The 23,949-nt window shown below is 30.7% G+C and overlaps 3 protein-coding genes across 3 annotated transcripts in view; 2 read left to right on the forward strand and 1 right to left on the reverse strand.

Annotated features, from left to right (window-relative positions):
* Positions 1–23,949, forward strand: part of LOC139516491 (uncharacterized) — a 735,418-nt gene that overhangs the window by 190,072 nt on the left and 521,397 nt on the right. The gene's annotated exons all lie outside the window — the stretch shown is intronic.
* Positions 6–11,298, forward strand: LOC139498524 (PITH domain-containing protein GA19395-like). Its single transcript, XM_071286949.1, has 6 exons — positions 6–232; positions 5,628–5,671; positions 8,081–8,158; positions 8,889–8,993; positions 10,054–10,162; positions 11,104–11,298. The coding sequence occupies exons 1-6, from the start codon at positions 35–37 to the stop codon at positions 11,203–11,205; spliced, it is 636 nt and encodes a 211-aa protein (XP_071143050.1). The 5' UTR covers positions 6–34; the 3' UTR covers positions 11,206–11,298.
* LOC139516548 (poly(U)-specific endoribonuclease-A-like) lies at positions 13,303–23,945 on the reverse strand. The gene is made up of 6 exons (XM_071306724.1): positions 23,766–23,945; positions 20,772–20,872; positions 19,083–19,184; positions 18,242–18,476; positions 16,337–16,481; positions 13,303–16,052 (listed from the first exon to the last, which is right to left on the reverse strand). The coding sequence occupies exons 1-6, from the start codon at positions 23,777–23,779 to the stop codon at positions 15,798–15,800; spliced, it is 852 nt and encodes a 283-aa protein (XP_071162825.1). The 5' UTR covers positions 23,780–23,945; the 3' UTR covers positions 13,303–15,797.

The raw sequence follows: 23,949 nt of genomic DNA on the forward strand, positions 1-23,949 counted from the left end.
TTGAAATATCTAAATACCACAAAGAAATTAAAATATGCCAGGACACGGACACAGTCATGGTGAGGGGGGCTGTGAACATGATCACGACCATACCCCTGAATCAGATCTGGCTTCATCTTACAGCCTTTACTTAAAAATAGACACAGAAAAAGTGACATGTTTAAATGAATCAACTGAAGAATCCGGGAAGCATGTATTTAAACCGTGGGATAAAAGGATGGATAAAGAAAAGGTAAACATGAAATGCTAGATTTACAACATGATTTATTTATGTTGAGGCAGCTGTTTCTGTAAAGCAAAATTATATCAGGGTGAAATTTGATTCTGAGGAAAAAATGTCACAGTAGTTGTTGTTATTTTTTTATCCTGAGGAAAATATTTCCCTGGGATATTTTATCCTTTGCTGTGAAATTCTATCTGGGTAGTTAACTTATTGAATAGTTATTAGAAAAAACTTATCCTTTAAAAATACTATGAAATAATAATATTGTATTTGAAATAAAGCGAAATTGTTAAAAAAAAAAATGTATTATAATGTGAAATTTTTTTAAGGTAGCACAATACAAAGATTTTATAACTCCAACTCCCAAGTTTTAAAATGCTGTAACTTTCTTAATAATGCTTGAAAATTTATAAAAGTGGTAGTTTTGGATAGCTAACAGATTACTCTTTCAAATAAATGCAATGTTAGTATTATGCAACAATTATGTAACCAATTATAATGTTAACTGTGGCTAAAATATTTTTCACCAAATTTCCACTTTCAAATGAAATTAGCTTCTGCATAGGTATCCCTAGAGGGTTGATTTTATATATGTTGTTCCTATGGCCATTCTCTACAAAAGGGTGTCTCAGATTTCAGATAGAATGTATAGAACAAATTTTACACCTAGTTAAACATTATCTTCTTTATGTGGTTAGGATGTTTACACTAATTAGAGATTTATGAGAGAATGGAATACCATAGAGACAATCTGAGACACGCTTTTGAAGCCCATGATGTGTTGATTAAGATTTCGTTAAAATTTTCTGTATAGTTAAAGAGATGATAGAGCTAAATTCATTCAAGTGAACTTACCCAGATTTTGACACTAATTACATAATAATTGATTACATAATGATTGCATAATAAAAATATTGCATTCATTTAAAAGATTAATCTTTTATCTATCTATATATACTTCTTTTATTATTTTCTATGCATTCATAAGAAAGTTACAGCATTTCAAAGGTTATTGATTGGAAGTAAAAAAATATTTGTATTGTGCTACCTTAAAAAGAAAATTATCATGAAACATAGGGAAGAAAGCCAGAACTAATTTCAAAGATCGTAATTGTGAAAATGATATCATGATTAAATAAGGTTAGTGATCAGAAATACATGTAAAAGTGAGTTGTTTTCAGATCTCAGTACAAATATAAATTTAAAAGTAAGGTAGAAATATAGTTGCATTACTACTAACTGTTAACAGTAATAGAAGAATTTGATTATGATGATATTTTTATACGACCGCAAAAATTTTAATTTTTTGGTCGTATACTATATTGCTATCACGTTGGCGTCGTCGTCATCGGCGTCGTCGTCGTCCGAATACTTTGAGTTTTCGCACTCTAACTTTAGTAAAAGTGAATAGAAATCAATGAAATTTTAACACAAGGTTTATGACCACAAAAGGAAGGTTGGGATTGATTTTGGGAATTTTATCCCAACATTTTAGGAATAAGGGGCCAAAAAGGGCCCAAATAAGCATTTTCTTGGTTTTCGCACTATGACTTTAGTATAAGTAAATAGAAAACAATGAAATTTTAACACAAGGTTTATGACCACAAAAGGAAGGTTGGGATTGATTTTTAGAGTTGAGGTCACAACAGTTTATGAATTAAGGGCCAAAAAAAAGGCCCAAATAAGCATTATTTTTGGTTCTTGCACCATAACTTTAGTATAAGTAAATAGAAATCTATGAAATTTAAACACAAGGTTTATGACCATAAAAGGAAGGTTGGGTTTGATTTTGGGAGTTTTGGTCCTAACAGTTTAGGAATAAGGGGCCCAAAGGGTCCAAAATTGAACTTTGTGTGATTTCATCAAAAATTGAATAATTGGGGTTCTTTGATATGCCGAATCTAACTATGTATGTAGATTCTTAATTTTTGGTCCCGTTTTCAAATTGGTCTACATTAAGGTCCAAAGGGTCCAAAATTAAACTTAGTTTGATTTTAACAAAAATTGAATCCTTTGGGTTCTTTGATATGCTGAATTTAAAAATGTACTTAGATTTTTAATTATTGGCCTAGTTTTCAAGTTGGTCCAAATCGGGGTCCAAAATTAAACTTTGTTTGATTTCATCAAAATTGAATAAATGGGTTCTTTGATATGCCAAATCTAACTGCGTATGTAGATTCTTAATTTTTGGTCCAGTTTTCAAATTGGTCTACATTAAGGTCCAAAGGGTCCAAAATTAAACTAAGTTTGATTTTAACAAAAATTAAATTCTTTGGCTTATTTGATATGCTTTATCTAAATATGTACTTTGATTTTTGATTATGGGCCCAGTTTTCAAGTTGGTCCAAATCAGGATTCCATATCAAGTATTGTGCAATAGCAAGAAATTTTCAATTGCACAGTATTACACAATAGCAAGAAATATCTAATTGCACAATATTGTGCAATAGCAATTAATTTTCAAATGGAGTTATCTTTCTTCGTATAGAATAGAAGTTGATAATATATGTTGGAAATTTGCCAGACATGACTATGATGTCATTTTCTATTTTTATTTGCCAATAATTTTATGTAAATAACTTCATTGGAAATTTGCCAATATAAAATGTTGCTGATGAAGCTTTTTTTTATTGTTTTATACAATAAACAATGTATATTCACTTTTACTACCAACCAATCTTTACCATTCAGTGATAACAAGCACTTTATTTTACATTTTAATATTTTATGATGTATTTAAAAGAGTAGTTATTGTTGCAAACTCCATTAGAAATTTGAATTGATATCAGTTTTGGAAAAAGGGAAACAGGGATGTGAAAAAAAAGGGGGGGGGTTTAAATTTTTCTCATTTCAGATTTCATAAATAAAAAGAAAATTTCTTCAAACATTTTTTTGAGAGGATTAATATTCAACAGCATAGTGAATTGCTCAAAGGCAAAAAAAACTTTTAAGTTCATTAGACCACATTCATTCTGTGTCAGAAACCTATGCTGTGTCAACTATTTAATTTTAGATTTAAAAAGTTTGAAGAAGAAATCTTTAATTGATTTGTAAAATCTTGACATTTGTTTTGTGTAAAAAAAACCCATGTAATGTCAAAAATTTGATCACAATCCAAATTCAGAGCTGTATCACGCTTGAATGTTTTGTCCATACTTGCCCCAACTGTTCAGGGTTCGACCTCTGCGGTCGTATAAAGCTGCGCCCTGTGGAGCACCTGGTTAACTATATAAATAGTTTTGTCTGGGGACAGAGATGTAGCTGTTGATTATATATATGGAAATCAGATAAATCATAGCATAACAATATATTGAACAAAAGCATGTTTAACAGCTGGATAGTTTTTACCTGTGAAATGTTATCTGTCTTATTAAATCAAGTTGTAACTCATCTTTTTATATAAATGTATATAAAAAATAAGATTCAAGGAAAAATTTCACTATAAAATAGATTCAGAAATATATTATATTAATATCTTTAAAATATACTGAGTGCCAATGAAAATGCAACACTTGTTTTTTCAAAAATAAAATTTATAAATGAAATGATAATCTATCAAATTAAATTGTTCTTGAAAATTAACAATTTTAACAATAGATCGATATCAAACAAACATGTTTTATTGTCATCTTTCGGGCGCAATAGGTAAACGAAACATCCAATGTTGAATCATCAACTAACAGTCCTAACAAAAAATGTTACAACCCCGTGGTGCAGCGAAATCTCGACAGCGCCGTGGAATTGATCATCCCGGACGTTTAATGTGGTCCCAAGGAATAAGATTCCACTTGTGCCTCAAAGCTGACTTTATGATATTGGAGGTGGTTTTCATCGTCTAAAACATGTCAAATCTGATGCAAAATTTGGTCGATTGAACCAAATTCCGGCGAAAAGCATGACTTTTAGCCAAGGCGGGTGCCAAATGTCGATGTAACCACCGTTGACGTTTTTGGTACATAATGAATGATTTTTGGTCTACAGAATTCGATATTTACGCCAGACGTCCGTTTAGATGTCACTGAGGAAAGACTGTGGTGATCTTTAACAATTTCTGCGCAAATGGTGCTTTACTGAAATTGCTCCAAAGGTTCTACCGTGACTACCATTGAACTCTTGTGACATTTGGACAGCCATCATAGTCGATATCTGATATGTGAAAGACCAAATGTATCAGTCTTGCTGAGCGTTTCTTGATTTTTGTACCCCGGGATGTGGCTTATCATTAAATGATCCATTTTGGGTGAATTTGTGGATGATTTGGGTTATTGTAGAGGCTACAACTTCAGTCTTCTCGTAATTGTATGCTGTGAAAGGCTTCATTGGATCATGCCCAAAACTGCATGTCGCTGGTTGTCGGAAAGTCCTGGCATTTACTCAGATGTTTATTGCAGTTTCCTAACAATAAGGGCGGGAAAATTCATGACATTAGCCAAGCTTTAACTGACAAAATCGTGAAAATGGTGTGTATGTTGAAAAGCGGTGAACTCAGTTTATGTTCGTTCAAAAAAACCCTTACTTCGCATTTGTTCCAAAAATCACTCAACCGTAAAGTTGTCGAAAATTGTCTTAAAAGTCATTTTCAACCAACTATACATAGTTCTAATATAAATAAAATAAAAATTATAAGATTTTTTGGAGAAACAAAAGTGTTGCGTTTTCATTGGCACTCAGTATATAAATTGCTCATAATTACCTCCCTTTGATAAATTATGCAAATTTGGTCAACCTTTGTGAAACATTTTATAATTATAGTCAGGTATATATTGATTGTGAGTAACTTACATAGTAGTTAATGGGACTCTATTTCACACGGTTCTGTGAAATATAGTATGGCAAATATATACCGGTACATACTATCCGCATAACACAGATAGATTTTCACTCCTCTGGAAAAAATCAACCTGTGAAATACCATGCCTGGAAAAAAATTACCAGGACAAATTATCCTCAGGATAAAATATCACAGAGGAAGAAATAAACCGTTACATTTCATGATCATCTACCGAACATTATTGGTGATTTTTTGTTGTTACACGGGACTCATGACTTATCGCTTGTTAAATATCCAAATTTTCTGGACATTGTCATTGTTAATCAAATTTATAATACACAAGTTCTGAGATAGAATAGTTAGTTGTCACAGTGACAAGAAGCGATAATATGTGTTATAGGTAGCAGTTAACTCATAGAAATTTAGATAAAATCTTCATAAACAAAAAAAACAGAGGCTTAAGGTAGACAACATTGCCAAAAGACAGAACTTTTACCATTTATTATTTAGTACACATACACTGATACATTTTTAGATAGGTTCAACAGCAGTTTCAATTATTCTTAACTTAACTTATTTTCGTTTTAATAGAGATATGAAAAAAATAAACTTAATTATATTTTTTTATTTTAGTTTGTTGAGAGTGATGCTGATGAAGAACTGTTGTTTAATATTCCGTAAGTATTATTAAAGTACTTAGTTCTCTTGCCACAGAAACAAGAGGTATATATATCTTTAGGGTATAAATGAATATATATAAAAAAGAAGATGTATGATTACTAATGAGACAACCCTCCGCAAGGGACAAAATGACACAGAAATTAACAACTATACATGTACATGTAGGTCAACGTATGGCCTTCAACAATGAGCAAAGCTTATACTGCATAGTCAGCTATAAAAGGCCCCTAAATGACAAATGTAACAAGTCGAAGGAGAAAACCAGGCAAGTAGCTCCCTATACGATAACACGCAGTTGCATGCACATCGTTTCGGCATGCAAAAAAAAATATGACAAAATAAAAATTTATAAATTGAATGTTAAAGGAAACACCTATGTTGCCACTTTTTTAATTGATGAAATATGATTATCATTAAATAACGGCATTTGGTTTCAAAATAGAAGTTTTAATTGGAGATTATGACAAAATCGAACAGTAACTTGTATCTTTTACAGGATTTGAATTTGTAATACTCAGTCTAAGACATGTAGTTTTGGAGCACATTTTACAGTGTACGATTCATCAGTTTGGAATGAAATGTACCGATTGGCATTAGAATTATCAGAACCCTTCAATATCGTTAAAAATATGCCGAGGCGATGTGGTCGACAGACTACCGGAGCCAATCAACCTGCAAACACGCCAAAACAGTATTGGAAAGTCTCATTATTCCTTGCGTTCATAGACCATATGATAAGGGAACTGAGAGTGAAGTCGCGTCTAGTATTATCAAAAAATCACTTCTTTGCGCTGTATCTGCTTCATCGCGTTGTAGGAAATATAACAAACGAACAAATCTTAACATTGTCTGAGACATACAAAACTGACCTGACATGTAATTTTAACAAATTCAATTGGGAGGTCGCTCGATGCCGAACACGTACGCTGGTTAATAACATCTCACTAGTGCTGCTATTGAGATCTATCTATACGTATGTTGAAAATAAATGTACGATCAACAATGAACAACGACAGTTACTAGCATTACTGCATATTCATCGGGATGTCAGTGTGAATATTGACAAAGTAATATAGAAGTTTGTTTCTGCCTAAACCCAAAGAGCAAATTTTAGACAATTTTGAGTAAATTCTGTATCACAAATATGTGTTGTTTTCAGAAGATTTATCAATAGTTTTACATTCATAAATTTTTTATAAGTCCTATCTACATCATTTTGTACATATAGCTCCTGTTTTAACCGTCCTATGACCGAAAACAGAAAAAAAAACAATTTTTTTCTGCATAAAAGGGTCCCAAATTTTTTAGCCTCCATCTGCTCGGCAGTAGTTGCTTGCACATCGTTTCTTTCTAGCTACACCCCTGAAAACTAACGGCCTAATTTATGTTTTGATTTTCCAGCAATGTAAGCAGAATTAAACATTTGTGATGTTTTAGTATGTAGAAAGAGGTAACCCAAACAATGTTTAACAGGTTAAAAAAAACAACAACTGGGGAATATGAATTATGTAAATATTATGATTCTAAGGGCCGTTGTTAGTGTAATCTATACTCATCAACAATAGAAATGCACCACTTCCATTAAGTTTTTTGAAATAATAATTTCTATTGCTTATAACTTTTTAAAGAAAGACAAAATTTGAGACAATATTTCTAGAATCATAGACATGAATCTCTGTAAAAAAGAAGATTTTCTTAAATCTGTTTTCAAGTTCTTATACCAACAAAGTGACATTTTCATCCAAAAACAAAAACAATTTTCTCAATTAGTGAAAACTGTTGTTGCATGTTCAAATTATTATTTTTTCTTTTTCTTTAGAAAATAACCTTGAAGTAGTTCAGATTGGTAAATTTTTTTTCTTCAAGTGAACTATTGAAAGTTGACTAATCTTAGTTAAGTGTATGCATTAGTGCAAATTCCTTCATAAATGAACAAATTTTAACTATTGGTTATTTTAGTTATACTAATCATTAGTCTTAGACTTTTTTTCAGAACAATTTCCATTTGTTTGTATCATTCTTCATCGTGATTAGTTAAGTTTTTTTTACCAGACTTGTTTGTACCACAGATTTAGATTTGGCTTTAAAAAATTGATCAGTTTGCCCTCCAACAGGGTAGAAAAGGGAAATAACTCGAACTTAAATAATATCAATGGAAATGATTATTACAAAAGTGAGTAAATGAAATTTGATAAATCAACATGGTCATTACTTAATAACATGTGGTTAATGTGTTGGTTTTTTTATAATATTTTCATTATATTGCTGAGGAAACAGAACTACTGCTTATAATTTACAATTCTTTATGGGGTGAAAAAAACAAATTATATCATATGCTATAGTTTTTTGATATCACTAATTGCTTGCAGTAAATTTATTTATTAGATTTGATATTTGTTTTTTAGATTTACTGGCAATGTGAAATTAAAGGGAATAATTTTGATTGGAGGAGAAGATGACACACACCCTAACAAAATGAGACTGTGAGTTGATGATTCTCATGTATATGTAATATTTAATGATTTGATAATCACATGATTATTATTCTGTAAATGATGTTTTTGATGAAGAATTTCAGATATTGTATCTTTTGCTTATTAAGAAAAGTGTCTAATTTTCTTTTTATAAGGTCTTTATAAAGTACTGTAATAGACAGCATACAACATCAACCAAGCAAAGATACTTTTGAACATCACTATATGGTATGCAGCAAGGGTCAAGCCTTCTCGCAAACTAACAGACAACACTAGTTAAGGTTCTTTGTGAATGAATTCAGAAGAGACAATCATTGATAAAAAAAAAATCACAAGTTTTGAAAATGTACAATAAACAAAAGAGAGATATATCATCAACAAAGGCTGTTGACAGATTTATTTACATCTAAACATAATGAAGCAGGATTAAATCAGATTGGACCTTTACCTGCATGATTCTTGACTTCCCTTTTGGTTAGATCGTGGACAGAACAAAATCTTCTATTGTAGTCCTTAAAGAAAATCTGCTGGTCTTGAATATTTTTTCTGTTCTAAAATACCAAAATCATGTCTGTCCTTTGAATAATTTTGGTTTGGAAAACCTTTAGACTTCCACTTTTCACAAACTCTGCAGACCATACAATCAATTATGATAACCTATTCCCATGTTCTTACCATTTTGTTTCTCCATTATTGGTTTGAAACTTAGAATAATAATGTTACCTTATTAATATTTTAGATATAAAAATCGTGCTAATATGACATTTGATGATATAAGTGCTGATGCAGACCAGGAATTTGAAATTCATCCAGATACACAAGGAGTAGTGGAATATAATCCCAAGTATGAGCATTAAGTTTTTAATGTAGTATTGAAAAAAGATTCTTCTTGGACTCTAAATTGATTAGAAGCAAGTCTATTACAAAGAACTCTAATTGACTTCAATTAGCATCTGTTTTACAGTCTTCACCCCGAAATTTTTTCAAAAATTGAACTGTGGGCCTGTAGATTTAGCAGTTCAGCGTGAAGACTGGTTTTAGTTGTCAACATACATTATCAAAAATTAAAACTTTTTCCAAAATTTTCTTTTAAGAAATTACTCCAACAGTTTGAAGTACTTTTGCCATAACTTGCAAAATAGTTTATGAATGAAAAACCTGACCAACCATCCTGATTCTCCTTTCTCTATACTAACCACGATTCGAAGGTTTAAAAAAGAACCAATGTATGGCCTATAAAAAGCGATTACATTGTTTTATTGGTTTAATTATGTATATGTTGACTCACTTATCAAAACTGGCAGTTATTATAAATGTATATTTACTGTAAACTAAGGACAAAATAATCTGTGAAATTAAGTTTACAGTATATGAATAAATGCAAAGCTTGGGTAAAAGTTACAGACAAGGTTGGTAAGGTTTTCAATGTTACACAGGTATTCATGCCTTATGCTGAGCTCTAGGTCGACCAAAAATTGACAGATTGTGAAAGAATTCAATGAGTACCACCACAGATCTGATATCTACACCATTTCTTTAATTGACAAAAATACTTATGATTTGTTGTGTTTTTTACTCACATAGTGTCTAAGAAGAGAGCATTGAATTGCAATTTGTGTGGGTTTCATTATGATATTGGTGATATTATCAAGGACTTAAAAAAAGTTTTTTTTTTAATTAGACAAAGCAAAATGTTAGATAACATGCTATTTTACATGTAACGCTGGTGGCAATCATAACAAATCAATTTGTCTATATCTATATATATATATATATATACAACTCGTCTAAACATCAACCCAACAATGTTAGATCTGTAAATTTGCTTTCGCAAATTTTTGGTTCTTCCCTCGCCGGGATTCGAACCCATGCTACTGTATATATATATTCTTTTGATATTTTAGGGTAGTTAGATTCAGTTCTGTCCATCACCTGACGATTCATTTTCCAAGCAACTTTGGTGCAGATAATACAAAAGTATACTATATAGGATTGAAAGGAGATTTTACAGAGGTATTATTTCTGTAATTTTAAAAATGATCAAAACTTTTATACTAGTTCGTTAAAAGGAGATTTTATCATTCCATTTATTGTTGATATCACAGATCAGGATGATTTAGTCCTTTTTTACCCATACATTGAAGGATATTTTACAAAGGTATTAATATTTGTGAAAATTTGAAAGTGAAAATTTGAAAGTGAAAATTATAAAGAATATTTTACATTTCAATTTTTTTTAGGTCATGGTGGTAACATCTATTTCCCCCATGTGTACTTTAACTCATCTTAACCTGAACACAATCTTATTTACCAAAATATTGTTTGATTGTGTCTGAATAGTGCTGTTCAAAGATTAAGATAAGGTCGTAGTAATAAATTTTATAAACCTATGTGAATAACAGGTATGCTAATCAAATAATTTCTCCTGTTTAACCTATAACAGGCTATTATTTGAACTTGGAATTATTTTTAATTATGGAATTTGCATAATTTCTTGTGTTTAAAATTTTTAATAAATTCCTTGTTTATTTGGTATTATAATCTTTTGAGCGGTTAATAACACTTTCCATACAATGTATTTTGGTTAGATAGTGTTGTGCGCGGCACAGTACATTCTATTGAAAATATACTATTTTCTTTGTAATAGAAAGTGTTGTGCGCAGCACAGAACATTTCAGTACAGAATAAACATGGAAGTTATTAAAAATTTCAATAACAAGAAATCAAACAAATTCCATAATTAAAATAATTCCAAGTTCAATTTATAGCCTGTTCTATGTACATATTTTATTAAGACTTAAGAATGAACAGTAAATTTGTGTTATTACTTCTTGACTTTTTAGAAAAGCAGTTTGTTCAATATCTATATGTCTTTCAAAAAGATCTCTCTCAAAGAAGTGCATTGAAGACGCTTGATGACAAGGGAAGCAACTCATTTTATTTATTCATTTTAGGCACACAGACATGAAGTGACAATTTGCACATATGAAGCCAGAGCAATGCCACAGGACCACAAGGCTAATGCATTTGATGGTGTAAATCATCAAATCTCATAATTAACTATTGATACTTATTGTTTTGATTATTATTTTATAAATTATTATTGTTGCAATATGTTTTCTGAATAAATATTCTTTTGACACTTATAATATACCAATTCAATTTTTCTTTTAAGAAAACAAATTCAATTCTAATGAGAAAAATCTTCAGTGAGAAGATACGTTTGGATACTTGTTAACATTTCACCTTATCAGTAGTCTTGAATATACAAAATGAAGGACATGTTTTGTATGAATGAAGGGGGTATTTTTCCAACTTCCAATACCATCTTCTATATGTTTTTTTTTAATTTGTAAATTTGATTGTCCCCACATCATTTAGCCAGATTTATGTTCCAATTGCCATCTCTATACATGAAATTAGCCACATTTTGAAAGCTGATTATTTAAAGAATTATTCACTTACGGTACTGATCTGGATGAGTAATATAATGAACAGTTTAATCATTTAAATATTAATTAGATTTTTTAAAGGAAAATGCTGTATTCCAAAATTACAGGATCTGGTAGATGATTCCATACTGTTTATGACAACTTTTTGAGATCTTTAATGTAAATAAGAGGTGCAAGTTGGTCATAGTTTTAGAATGTGTAATGATGAGTTGAAGATCATTTTGTGTTTTGTCTACATAAACCTTTAAAACTTATTGGCTTCTTTATTGTCTACTTTTGACATAACTACATTCCATGGATTTCAAAATTTTCATTGAAACTTTGTATTTTATTATACCGTATCCCCATTCAATGAGTAAATGGTGTACTGCAATGATTTTGTCCATAGCTTTGACTGTCTGTCCTCAGTAACTCTCTTTACATATTACTGACAGCTTTTGTATGAATGAATGGTGCAATATTAGGACTGGATATATATGATAAATATGAACTACTGTGTAAGCAATCTTCAGATCTGCCTGGAAGTCACAACTTGTTTGAGGATACTTTTGTTTTTACCACGTGACAATGAAGGTTTTGTCAAGGTTTAAAAATAGTGGGGCTAAATTACCTGTTATATGACAATGTGTGCACATTTCTGTTTTTTGCTGTGTCTCCAGACAAATGACATTGGGCTGATTTTCCACATGACCTTGTTATAATAAAAAGAGTTAAAAAAAGTTTGATTTTCATTTGTTTTAAGAGGAAAATTTATCTTGCTGATCTTTTCCTTGTTGTTGGCAGGGGTTTTGATGTTGTAAACAAATGGTGAAACTGTTAAGGAGTTGTACCTTTTCAAAAGTGGTCATTTGCCTACAACATATTAATTTTATTTATTAAAACTATAGTCTCTTAATAAAACTACTTCAAATCAAGAAACCAAATCCACTTTTAAGCAAACATAACTTATCAATGACATAGACAATTATCTGTACCCACACAATGAAAGTGATAACTTATTTTTTAGACCGATAAAAGTAAGGTTGATTTGTTTGTTACCCACAGCTAAAGCGAAATAAGATTGACTTGAAGACTGACAATCAAACTAAATTTACAGAAAACACTCTGGGAATCATTGAACTTAGTTTGATATTAATCATGTATTCTGATGTTACTTTTGTGATTGTTTCTTGCTATTTGTAACAGTTACTCTATAATTGGAAAAGTATAGATGCTATTCATTTTTATCTTTGATGCAAAAATCTCTTATAAGATGTCAAAGAGCAGTGGTCTAACATATGCACATTTTATATAAACAGACTAACTACCTTCTTCGTCTCTAAGAAGTGTAATTGCCTCACAAGTGGGAGGACCTGGGTTTCACTTTTATGCCAGTTTTCAAACCAAGGACTTGAAAATTGATATTTACTTCTTCTCTGCTAAGCATGTATCATTTAGGAGTTTAAACTAAAACTGATTGGCCCAGAGTCAGAAGAATGTTTCTGTTTAGAGTGACATGTGGTTCTTCTGACATGTCAACTAGCATGTCAAATTCCAGCCCAGCGTGTCCGACGATGGTAGTACAAAGCAAGTTTTATATTCATACAACATTGACTTATTCCTGTCCTCAATATGCATTTAATTTGTCACTGGACATTAAACAGCTATCCATCATATTGAAGATCTTTTTAGAGCAGATACATTTTATATAAAGAGACAAAATGTTGGAAGATCTAAATTTATTCTGATAACTAAGTTGTAAATAAATGCCCGTCTCAATATATTGCATTGTGTAAACATCATTAACTTATTATATATTAATATAAAGAAAAGATTTAATATGAAATAATTGAGTATAAAGTATTCTTCTAAAAACATAAAAAATTGCATAAAATGGTAAGATACAATGGCAGTTTTTAGCTAACACATGTAAAAAAAAAAAAGCCTTGTTCATTTGGAGACAACTTATAAAAAATTATAAAAGTTTCAGTAACTATATACAACAAACAAAAGTTGCAATATTTTTAATATGTGGCCATCACATTTGTTTTATTACCCAAACTGTGTATTACAGTGGTTACGAAACTTTTCTCCAGAAATATTTTGAATAATTTTGTTAAATATTTTATTCATAAGATTTTTATCTATGAATATATCAATTCTAATCAAATCCAATATTTAACAATAGTTTTTCCAATAGTTAAATACAAGAAAAAATGATTTTTTTATTATTTTCAAAGTAAAATTCAAATATAGCTTAATTATTTTAACAATAATGTTTCAAGTAAATGTGTATGTGAATTGTAAAAACTTTAGATATACAAAAAGTAGTGATGTACATGAACTTTGTTTGAGGTAGTTTTTTACAACATGGTTTGTTTTGCACAATGCTTTATTTTTACTTAAACAATACATAATACATGTATATTTTTCAATTACATTATAAGACACAGGACAATAACTTCTTATAAATAACTCTAAAGTTCTAAATATCTTTCTATAAAACTTCCAGTATGTTATAAAACCCTAAAATGGATTACCAAGATGAGAAACTAAAAATAAATGGATCTATATCTCCAATGATAGTTATTTTCTTTTAAAAAATTCATAAATTGATACAGAGTCTGTAAAATCATATTCACCATAAAAGAAGCTAAATACATGTGTTAAACATTGAGACTGAAATATTTTGTTTAAAGGCACAATTAAAAAACCTCAAACCAGCAGAAAGTGATAACAACATTCATTCAGTTGAAAAATATAACTATGTAAATAAAGTATACAAAAAAATATACATATGAAGAATATATTGGCTTCAGTAGAAAAATTATGTAAATTTGTTTGAAATTTCAGTGTAATATAAAAAAGAGTCAAAGTTGAACAACAATTATATTATAATCACATTGTGACTTTGTATATACTAATTGAGCATTTCATGAAAGACCAAACCTATTTATTAATCTTTTCTAGGGAAAGCTTTGCCTTTTATCTGGTTTTAGATGAATTCAAATACTTATTCTATTATAAAAAAAAAGTCAAAAGATTGGAGGCTGGTTTTGGGTACTGTTGCAAAATTCATGAATCTAACAATTTTTGTAAGAATTTTTGCATTTTTTTCTAACAAAAATAGAGTACAATAGAAAAATATCAAAGTAAAATCCCAAATTTCTGCTTTTATAAGCATTCAGAAAAAGAAAAATGTTAAAGCTGTTAAAAACTATAAAATAATTTTAGCAAATAATCAAATATAGCAAAGATATTCTGGCTATTATGCAATTATTATTAGGTTAAATTTGTTTTTTCATCCAATATTGAAATGTCATGGACGCTGCGTAGGATGATCAGTTTAATTAAGCACTTTAACATACATAAACTTTCAATTCAACTAAAATAAAGGTAACAAAATATCAGATAACTTAAGTTGCTACTCAAGAGAATCAAGTCAATCTACGAATTAGCACAGTAAAGAAAATAAATTCTACAAAACAAATGAACACTTTTTAAATTAACAATTATGGTAAACTTAATAACAATTAATAACAAGAATCCCTAGGAAATCTGTTTCGCTCAGTACTGACAATGAACTTCAATAAATGGCAGAGGTCATTACATATAATTCCAAAGAAGACAATCACAGAAACTAGTGTTGTCAATTTGAACAGTTACTCAGATAATCTTTAAACTGATCAACCAGCTAACTATAATGAACATAGATCTTCTAACTTGTTCAAAGGCAATATATGCAGTTCTTTATTACCAATGTATGGTTATCAAATATTATGAATTGATGTTTATTGTCACATCCTCACAAAAGCAGTATGTATTGTTTAATCTGCATGTTACTAATACAGTTACTGGTACATTTAATTTAAAATAACCTAACAAATTATTAATGACAAGACGCTAAGTGATGTCAATAGCTCACACTGACTGTTTGTGCCAGCTTAGCTAAAACAAAATAAGGTAAATGTGAAGGCAAGCTATATGATTTCAAGGCAAGAAGAAGTATTGTTCTTAAAAAAATAATTACTTATCAGAAGAATTGTGTGCACTGTGTGAAACAAACAAAAATTGTGTTGAGAAATTTAAACTGACATCCACAGCAGTGTTTTTCAAAGTTTTTTTGGACGGAAATAGAGAAATGAATAAATCTTTAAAGATCTTACTATTGCTATAAAATAGATGTTTCTAAAATTTAACATTTAATCAAAACAGTACTAGTACATTCTTGCTGCAGCAATATATGCTGTGCCTATATAATTCTTAGCAAAAGGTTTGACATCTATCTCTACTTCATATTCCCCTAACTGAACATCGGTTTTACACAATCGGTCAAGTAAGAAACAAATGGTGTAAGCTGCTATTTCAAATTCAGGACTGGTTCCCAGAAAACAGCTACTAATTGGTTTTCCCTTTTCTTCCCTCCAGTCGAACTGTAGAGCGATCAGTCTAAAGTGTTCATCATCTTGTACCTAAATAAAAAGGTTATAATTGCAGTTTTGTCATTTTAGTTATAACTTTGAATAAAAGCGTAAACAAATAATACATAAATGAGACAGCAGTCAAAATAAACATCAGAACTAGGAATGCAATATACATCTTATGTATGCATATTGTAGATGTTGTAACAATAAAATGAACTTTAAATAAGAAGTAAGTAAAATGGCACTGCAGAAAAAGTCAGAAGGAAATAACTAATGACAAAAAAGACTGGACTTTCTAATGTTATACATCAAACAAATATATGATAGCTTACAGTTGAATGTCTGAAGTAACCATGATAGTCAATATTTCCAGCTTTCTCTTGGAGGTAAAACTGAATCCAATTATGAAGTCCAATAAATTTATCATCTCTACCTTCTCCAACAAACACATGTTCAAAACTGCTTGAATCTTGGTCTCTGTTAAATAAAATATTGTTTATATATATCATGTGAAGTCTCAAAATAATATAAGCAAAATTGAGGAAGTATGTGATTGGGTATTGGAAATCATTCAGATTAAAGTCAAGACTATGTGTACCTTTGTATTAGGTTTTGGATTTTAAAATTGTTGATTACAAATATTTTTGCCTAGTGCATCACTGAAGACAAATTTTTCGTGGAAATGCTTCTTTCAGGTGAAAAAAAAACGGGTACAATCAATGGTTTTACTTCCACTGAGTCTATAACTGGTGGACTGTTAGTACATGAGAGATTAACAAGCCCAGTAGCCAGCAGTTTGCTATTTTTGTGAAAAAAGGGAAATTGTTTTATTGAAATTGTTGTGGCAAAATTTTGAAAATAATTTCAAAAGAAATGTGTCTCTTTTGAACATAGCTATGGTTCTTTGAATTATCTCAGTTTGTATTTTAACATTTGGTCCTTTAAAAATTTTCAGCTCTTAAATGTTTTTATTTTATTTTAGATTTTCAAATATTTTGGCATCAAGCATCTCCCAAAAGACATTACTTCAATGTGTAAACATGTTTCTTGTGCAGTAAGATTTGTACTGTAATTGTTATTATTTCAAGGATATTTCCACTGTAATGAATTTAAGTTATAAACACAAGAGTGCACACGCTGAAATGTCTCGCCTTCTTTACTAATCATTGATATTATATTGAAAGTCCTAAATATACAGCTTTATTTCAACAGTCACATAAACTCAACATTAACCCAAGTTAAACATTGATCAATGAACCATGACAATTAGGTCACGGTCAGATGAACCATGCCAGGCAGGCATGTACAGCTAACAATTCTTCCATACAACAAATATAGTTGACCTATTGCTTATAAATTAAGAAAAACAGACCAAAACACAAATACTTAGCACTTAGCAATGAACCGTGAACATGAGGTCAAGGTCAAATAAAACTTGACTGACATATAGATCATAAAATATTTCCATACACCAAATATAGTTGACCTATTGTATATAGTATTAGAAAAATAGACCAAAACTCAAAAACGTAACTTTGACCACTGAACCATGAAAATGAGGTCAAGGTCAGATGACACCTGTCAGCTAGACATGTACACCTTACAATCATTCCATACACCAATTATAGTAGACCTATTGCATATAGTATAAGAAAAACAGACAAAAACACAAAAACTGAACTACTGGTATGAAAATGAGATCAATGTCAGATGACACCTGTCAGTGGACATGTACACCTTACAGTCCTTCCAGTCCTAACATACTGGACCTATTGCTTATAGTATCTGAGATATGGACTTGACCACCAAAACTTAACCTTGATCACTGATCCATGAAATGAGGTAGAGGTCAAGTGAAAACTGTCTGGCCGCCATGAGGACATTGCAAGGTAGGCACATATCAAATATAGTTATCCGATTACTTATAATAAGAGAGAATTTAACATTACAAAAAATCTTAACTTTTTTTTCAAGTAGTCACTGAACCATGAAAATGAGGTCAAGGACATTGGACATGTCACTGACGGAAAGTTCGTAACATGAGGCATCTACATGTATATACAAAGTATGAAGCATCCAGGTCTTCCACCTTCTAAAATATAAAGCTTTTAAGAAGTTAGCTAATGCCGCCGCCGCTGGATCACTATCCCTATGTCAAGTTTTCTGGAACAAAAGTTGCAGGTTCGACAAAAAATGCATATCATAATTTATTTAATAACATAGAATATTAATTTTACCTGTCTCCCCTGGTTCTTCGTACCAAACTGAACCAGATTTTGTACAGTTGCCATTTAAACTGGCCAACATGTTCTGGTGATTTCCCTTTAGATATGAGATATTTATGTGCCTCTTGCATCACATCAGTTTCCATTATAGCATCCACAAAAGCAACATTTTCCTTCTTTTCTTCTGGAGTGACAACCTCGGCTTCACCACACTCAAGTTCATAGTTATCCAGTAAATCTTTAAATGCTGTAAAATAAGGTATAGTTTATTATGTCAAGCCTATTGTTACATAATTATATATATATACATTTATAATTCAACTTAAAGAGAAAAAGCTGTCAGAGTGACAGCAAACTGGATTTGCCTGCATCAAATAATATTTCCAAATCTAGACCCCAAAATAGGAGCAAGTAAAAAAAATACATGAATTTTAGTAGGGTTCTGAAAAGAAAAAGCAAAATTCAATCTAAGTATCACTTTTTCCTACATTAAGGTCAACAACTCAACAAAGATAAAAGCTAATATCGAGAAAGACCTACATTTTGTCACAGGAAACAACATATCTAAATTTGAAAAGATTTCGTCAAAGAGTTTTCAAGTTATTGCACAGACAACAGTCTATCAGTTTTTTTTAACTTAATTGATAGTGGGTGCCGCTGTGGTTCTGTTACCGCATCTTTTTCATATAATTTAGATTTTAAAGACATTTACCTTTTCATATATTGCTTAGGTAAACATGTAACCTTTTTCCATATTGTTTGGTTTTCATGTGGTGTGTAATGATCTGTAATGTAAAAGCAGAATACCTAAGTGCCACAAGAGAAAAATTAATGGATAAATAAATTTACTAACTTTTATATGTTTTCCTTTCAAAAACCTTTTCTTCATCCACCCATTCAAATAGATTATATTTTGCCCTGTCTCTCTCTAATGCCCTACCACTCTTGACATATCCTACAAAAAAAGCAGTATTAGTTATTAAATATTACATTGCATGATTTGTCATATTGTGTTCACATGTAATATTGATACAGTAATTAGACTAATAAAATTATGATCCATTGCCTTTTCTTCTAGTGAAAAAAATGTTTACAGTGAAGCAGCAATAAACTTTCACCTACCAGATGTTTATGTGCATTCCAAAATCATCAACCTTCAAAGTTGTCATCATTGTTGCTTTTTGTCTAGGTGTCCATTTATGACATATATGTCTATGATGTTGATACTAATTTTTGTTACTTGCAGTCTAACGTGTCTAAAGTAAACCTAAGGCCATACAGTGACCTAAAGTTGTTAATTTCTGTGTCATTTGGTCTATTGTGGAGAGTTGTTTCATTGGCAATCATACCACATCTTCTTTTTTATATTGAGTCAATTTATCATAAATGGGATATTTTATTTCAGACATTATATTACGTATCTGAGAACAATGTGTAGGCAAGTTATCTGCAATTATTTTTACATTTAGTAATTGCTTGATACTGGTCAAGGACTTCTTCTAGTTACTATCAGTAACCATTTGTAAAAGCTTGTTTTGTTTTATATCATTGAGATAATGTAAATTCAGAAATTATTGTGAGGTTTTTATTCATGGGAATAATGCTATAATAAGAACTTGCATCCTCATATCTGATGCATTTATCAGAAGGAAGATTACCCTGAAATGGTAATAGTTAATCTCGCATTTTAGTCTATTCTTCAAAAATCGCAATAATAAATGCAAACAATAATTTCTGAATTTACAGTAGAGAAATGTTGAATTATCTGTCAATACAACATATCATGGAAAGATACATGTGTGGAGACATGACAACTTCACCTTTACAGTCAATAAATCCTAGGTTTAGATATACTGTGGGTTCATTTATTTTTGTTGATATCAATTTTCGTGGTTTTGTCAAAGTCTTGAGAGTTTTGTTGAACATTTAAATTTGTGGTTCACATGTACCCACAAAATTAACGAAAACTGAATCCAAAGTATGTATTTAAAAACATATATATACTTTTCAAAATTAAATCTATATTTGAAGTGACAGAAAGTTTACAATTAGAACAGAAAGGAATCTTTGAAAACTAATGGTCAGAAACTCAAAAGTGATGGTAACTGGTCATCGTAATATAATTTCCTGCAAAAAATCTGCATACCAGTAATATGTAGTAGTCAGTTACATGTTTCTTTGTCTTTTAAAGAGAAATTAATGTGAGAGTCTATATGGTTCTAAACATAACTTGTTAAACCCAACTTTAGGTAATCCTTTTCATGTTCAAAGAATATTTCCAGAGAGAGTGTTTGTTGACAATTATTTTAGAAAAACTTACTGAATTTCTGATGGTTCAACTTGTACTGAAACAGTATTGTCACTTTTTGTACAACAAGATGCAAAGGTTTGATTTTTTTACAATATAAATGTAAGAAAACGTTAAGACAATAATTTCTGTTGATCTGCCAAAAAATGTTCTCTTTTGTGTGACACCATCAAATACAGTCATTAATTTTTATAGTGCAACAAAAGGTAATCATCCCCTGTTATTCATACATACCCTGCAAATCAACTTGAAAATCACTTCCAGGGTAACATTTATTTGTATCTAAATCCCATAATTTAGTTAAAATCTCAGATAATTCTGGATCAGGATCAAATCTGCAATATGATATACAGCAACACTGTAGTATAAGACATGTGCATACATTTAAAACACTGCAGCGAATACATGTACCAATGTGTTATGAGGTTTTGTGGATTAAGGGCAGGGTTCTTGTTAAAACGTGTATACGCCTCCTGAATGCATCCATGGAAATCAATCTGGACGCGTCATTTATGAAACCAGTGAGTCCCTGGGATGCATCCTGATTGTATTCCCTGAGTCCCAAACACATTGTTTAGGGTCATCTTTATATAATCACAATATTTTTTTACAAGTGTTCTTCTAGAAGCTTAAGGTGTATGACTTAGCAAAAAATACAAGTACATGTTGTATTCAATGGAGACTTAAAGTGACTTTTTTTCCTAGAATAAATAAAATATACATGTAGTAACAGACTGAAATAAATCTCCCACAGTGTTTAAAATATCATTTTCATGTCGCACACATGTTGTTGTCAGGTATTTGTACTATAAAACATGCAAAGTGTCATATGTTCCCAACAAGTGCCTTAAATTTAACATCTTAAATTTTCTATCAAACCAGATGTGATAGATAGCTATAAAAATCATATAAAATAATAACAATATTTTGTTATTGAACAAATGGTAAGCTAATTCAATAATTATAACATTTTAATCTTCCATGAGATTATCTAAAGTTATATGACCTGTGATAATCATGATAATAAAGACTTGCATTGCAGTTTTCCCATTTTCTCTCTATTCAACCAAGCATACATGCATACATCATGTACATTTTGTCTTCTTTTTATTATATAAATCATCATAATTTTTCAACATAATTTAAAAACATTCTATATTTCTATGCCCCACCTACATTTACAATAGTAGCAGGGCATGATGTTTTCTGGTCTGTGCGTCTGTTCTTTCCTTTGTTCGTTTGTCTGTCCAGCTAGTTACAGCTGATTTCTTCGAGTGTGAAGCCATTTCGGTAATAAAATAAATATCTTAGGTTAGCTTGCTTGTTAGCTGAACCGTGAAGTCATTGTTAGGTCAGGTAAATTAACCTCCTTTAGGTGTCAGACCACCAATTACTCCCTCCAATTTAGAACGTATGTGAAAGTAGGCCTTCTTGGACAAAAAATAGTGCATTTGATGTCATTGCATGTTTACTTAAACTAACCAACAAATTTGCAGAAATGAAACTTTTGGTGAAAGGGAGATATATTTAGACCATTTTGAGCCAAAATTCACTTGTCTATGACTTTGCATTATCAATTCAGGATTAATGCGCTACATAGTACACTAATTTAAGATTTCCAGAAAACCGGGAGTTATTTTGGGAGTACCTGAGTTTTCAAGATCAGAAATTTCTTATAAGACTTTAAACATTGATTGAAAATTGGCATGTAGAAAGGTGATACATGTAAAATTCAGGATATACCTGGTTTCCTTGAACACAGGCACTCGTCTCAGAATTTTTTTCCCCTATATATACCTTTATATAACATATTAAGGTATATAGGGAAAAAATTTCTGAGACAAGTGCCTGTGTCCTTGAAGTTAAACTTAATGTAAAATATTTAGAAAGCTGTGAAAATAGCAAAATTTGGTTGAACTGATAGGGATTTTTAATTTGTGATCTGACACCTTTAAGAGTAGACTAGTCCAGCAGATAACCAATCAACTGTCTATTGGACTAGGCTACTTCAAAAGCAGGATAGTATACCTGACCTAATAATGACTTTATGGATTATCTAACAAGCAAGCTAACTAAAAAAATTACCTTTGGCTACACACGAAATCGGCTGTAAAATGCCAAATTAGATATTTGACCCCAAATTCACAGTCCACTGAATATAAAAGATGATAATGAGAGTGGGGTATCAGTGTACTATGGACACATTCTTGTTTAAATATGTTTAAAAAAAATACCGCTCAACATACAGAGGTAATGATTACACAGGAAGAACCGTTAATCACAGTACCCAATGTTGACAGAACACTATCCTGTAAACCACACGAGGATCCCGCCTGCACAACAGGTGCCGAGGGTCAACTTTCAGCAAGTTATGCAGGAATGGAAAAAACTAAAACTAAAACTGAACGAACTTCAAGATACAGGATAGGAAAGATCACTCTCGACCTCCCACAAAAGACCTTTCTGTTCGAGGTAGAAAAGGAAAACAGTTTTATCCTTGTCTATTCAGATAAACTGTACCCCTATAAACTAATTGAAAAAGAAAAAGATCCGACTTTCTATAGCGCCATCAAAAGAAGTCATGACCACTGGTTAGACGTACGAGACTTTGAAGATGAATTTCTTGTACTCAGAAGAACGTAAATTGAACATCGAAGAAGTGGCTAAGAAGAACAATTTGAAATTGAGAAAAATAGATAAAATAAAGGCTATATGAGCCCAAACCCATTAAATATCCTTAACTGTTATATCTTTGTGTTAACGGGGCGAGATAAGCCCACCCCTTTTCTTGCCCTCAAAAAAAAAAAAGAAAAAAAAAAAAAAAAGTTTAAATATGTTTAAAATAACAATATATTCAAATGACAAAGGCACATTGCAAATTTATATCACCAGCATATAGATCAGACTTTGAATTTACAGGTAGACTAGTATTTATCAGTATATTGTTAAACAATAAAGTTAATGCATATTAATTTATTATGGTAAAGTCATTAACATTACAATTCAACAAATACGCCATTTTATGTAATAAGCATCTGTTATTCATATCACCTATTTTGCCATGGTTGAAAAAGTTTGGTTTTCTAATAATTTCACAGCACCCACACAGGAATGTTGTATTCAGACACACCCAACCATGTCATTGTCAATTATTTTGCAGTTTGATATTCATTTTGCAAATTAAAATTGATTTCAAGGGTGCATAGAAAATAAAATATGTTTACTTACCCTCTATTTGCCATAGTTAAACAGTATTTTCTGTGTAATAGTTGTATTTTTCCCACGTCAACAGCTTATTCACATTTGACAGCACTTGACAGGTTTATTTTGCCCTTAGGCGACAATGAATAGTCAAAAGGCATTCCGAACTGTATAATGCAGACGAAAATCTACCGATGAAACACAAATTTTG

This window comes from Mytilus edulis, chromosome 1 (genome assembly GCF_963676685.1).
Source record: "Mytilus edulis chromosome 1, xbMytEdul2.2, whole genome shotgun sequence".
Classification (NCBI taxonomy): Eukaryota; Metazoa; Mollusca; class Bivalvia; order Mytilida; family Mytilidae; genus Mytilus; species Mytilus edulis.

Bases quoted from the DNA above. Each gene is read 5' to 3' on its own strand.
- LOC139498524 (XM_071286949.1), top strand. From the start codon at position 35: ATGCCAGGACACGGACACAGTCATGGTGAGGGGGGCTGTGAACATGAT. The intron at 8,994-10,053 runs GTATGAGCATTA...TTGATATTTTAG, and splicing joins GTAGTGGAATATAATCCCAA to GGTAGTTAGATTCAGTTCTG. The intron at 10,163-11,103 runs GTATTATTTCTG...TATTCATTTTAG, and splicing joins TGAAAGGAGATTTTACAGAG to GCACACAGACATGAAGTGAC.
- LOC139516548 (XM_071306724.1), bottom strand. The intron at 19,185-20,771 runs GTATGTATGAAT...CTTTTTTTGTAG, and splicing joins TTTTCAAGTTGATTTGCAGG to GATATGTCAAGAGTGGTAGG. The intron at 18,477-19,082 runs GTTAGTAAATTT...CTTATTTTACAG, and splicing joins TGAAAGGAAAACATATAAAA to CATTTAAAGATTTACTGGAT.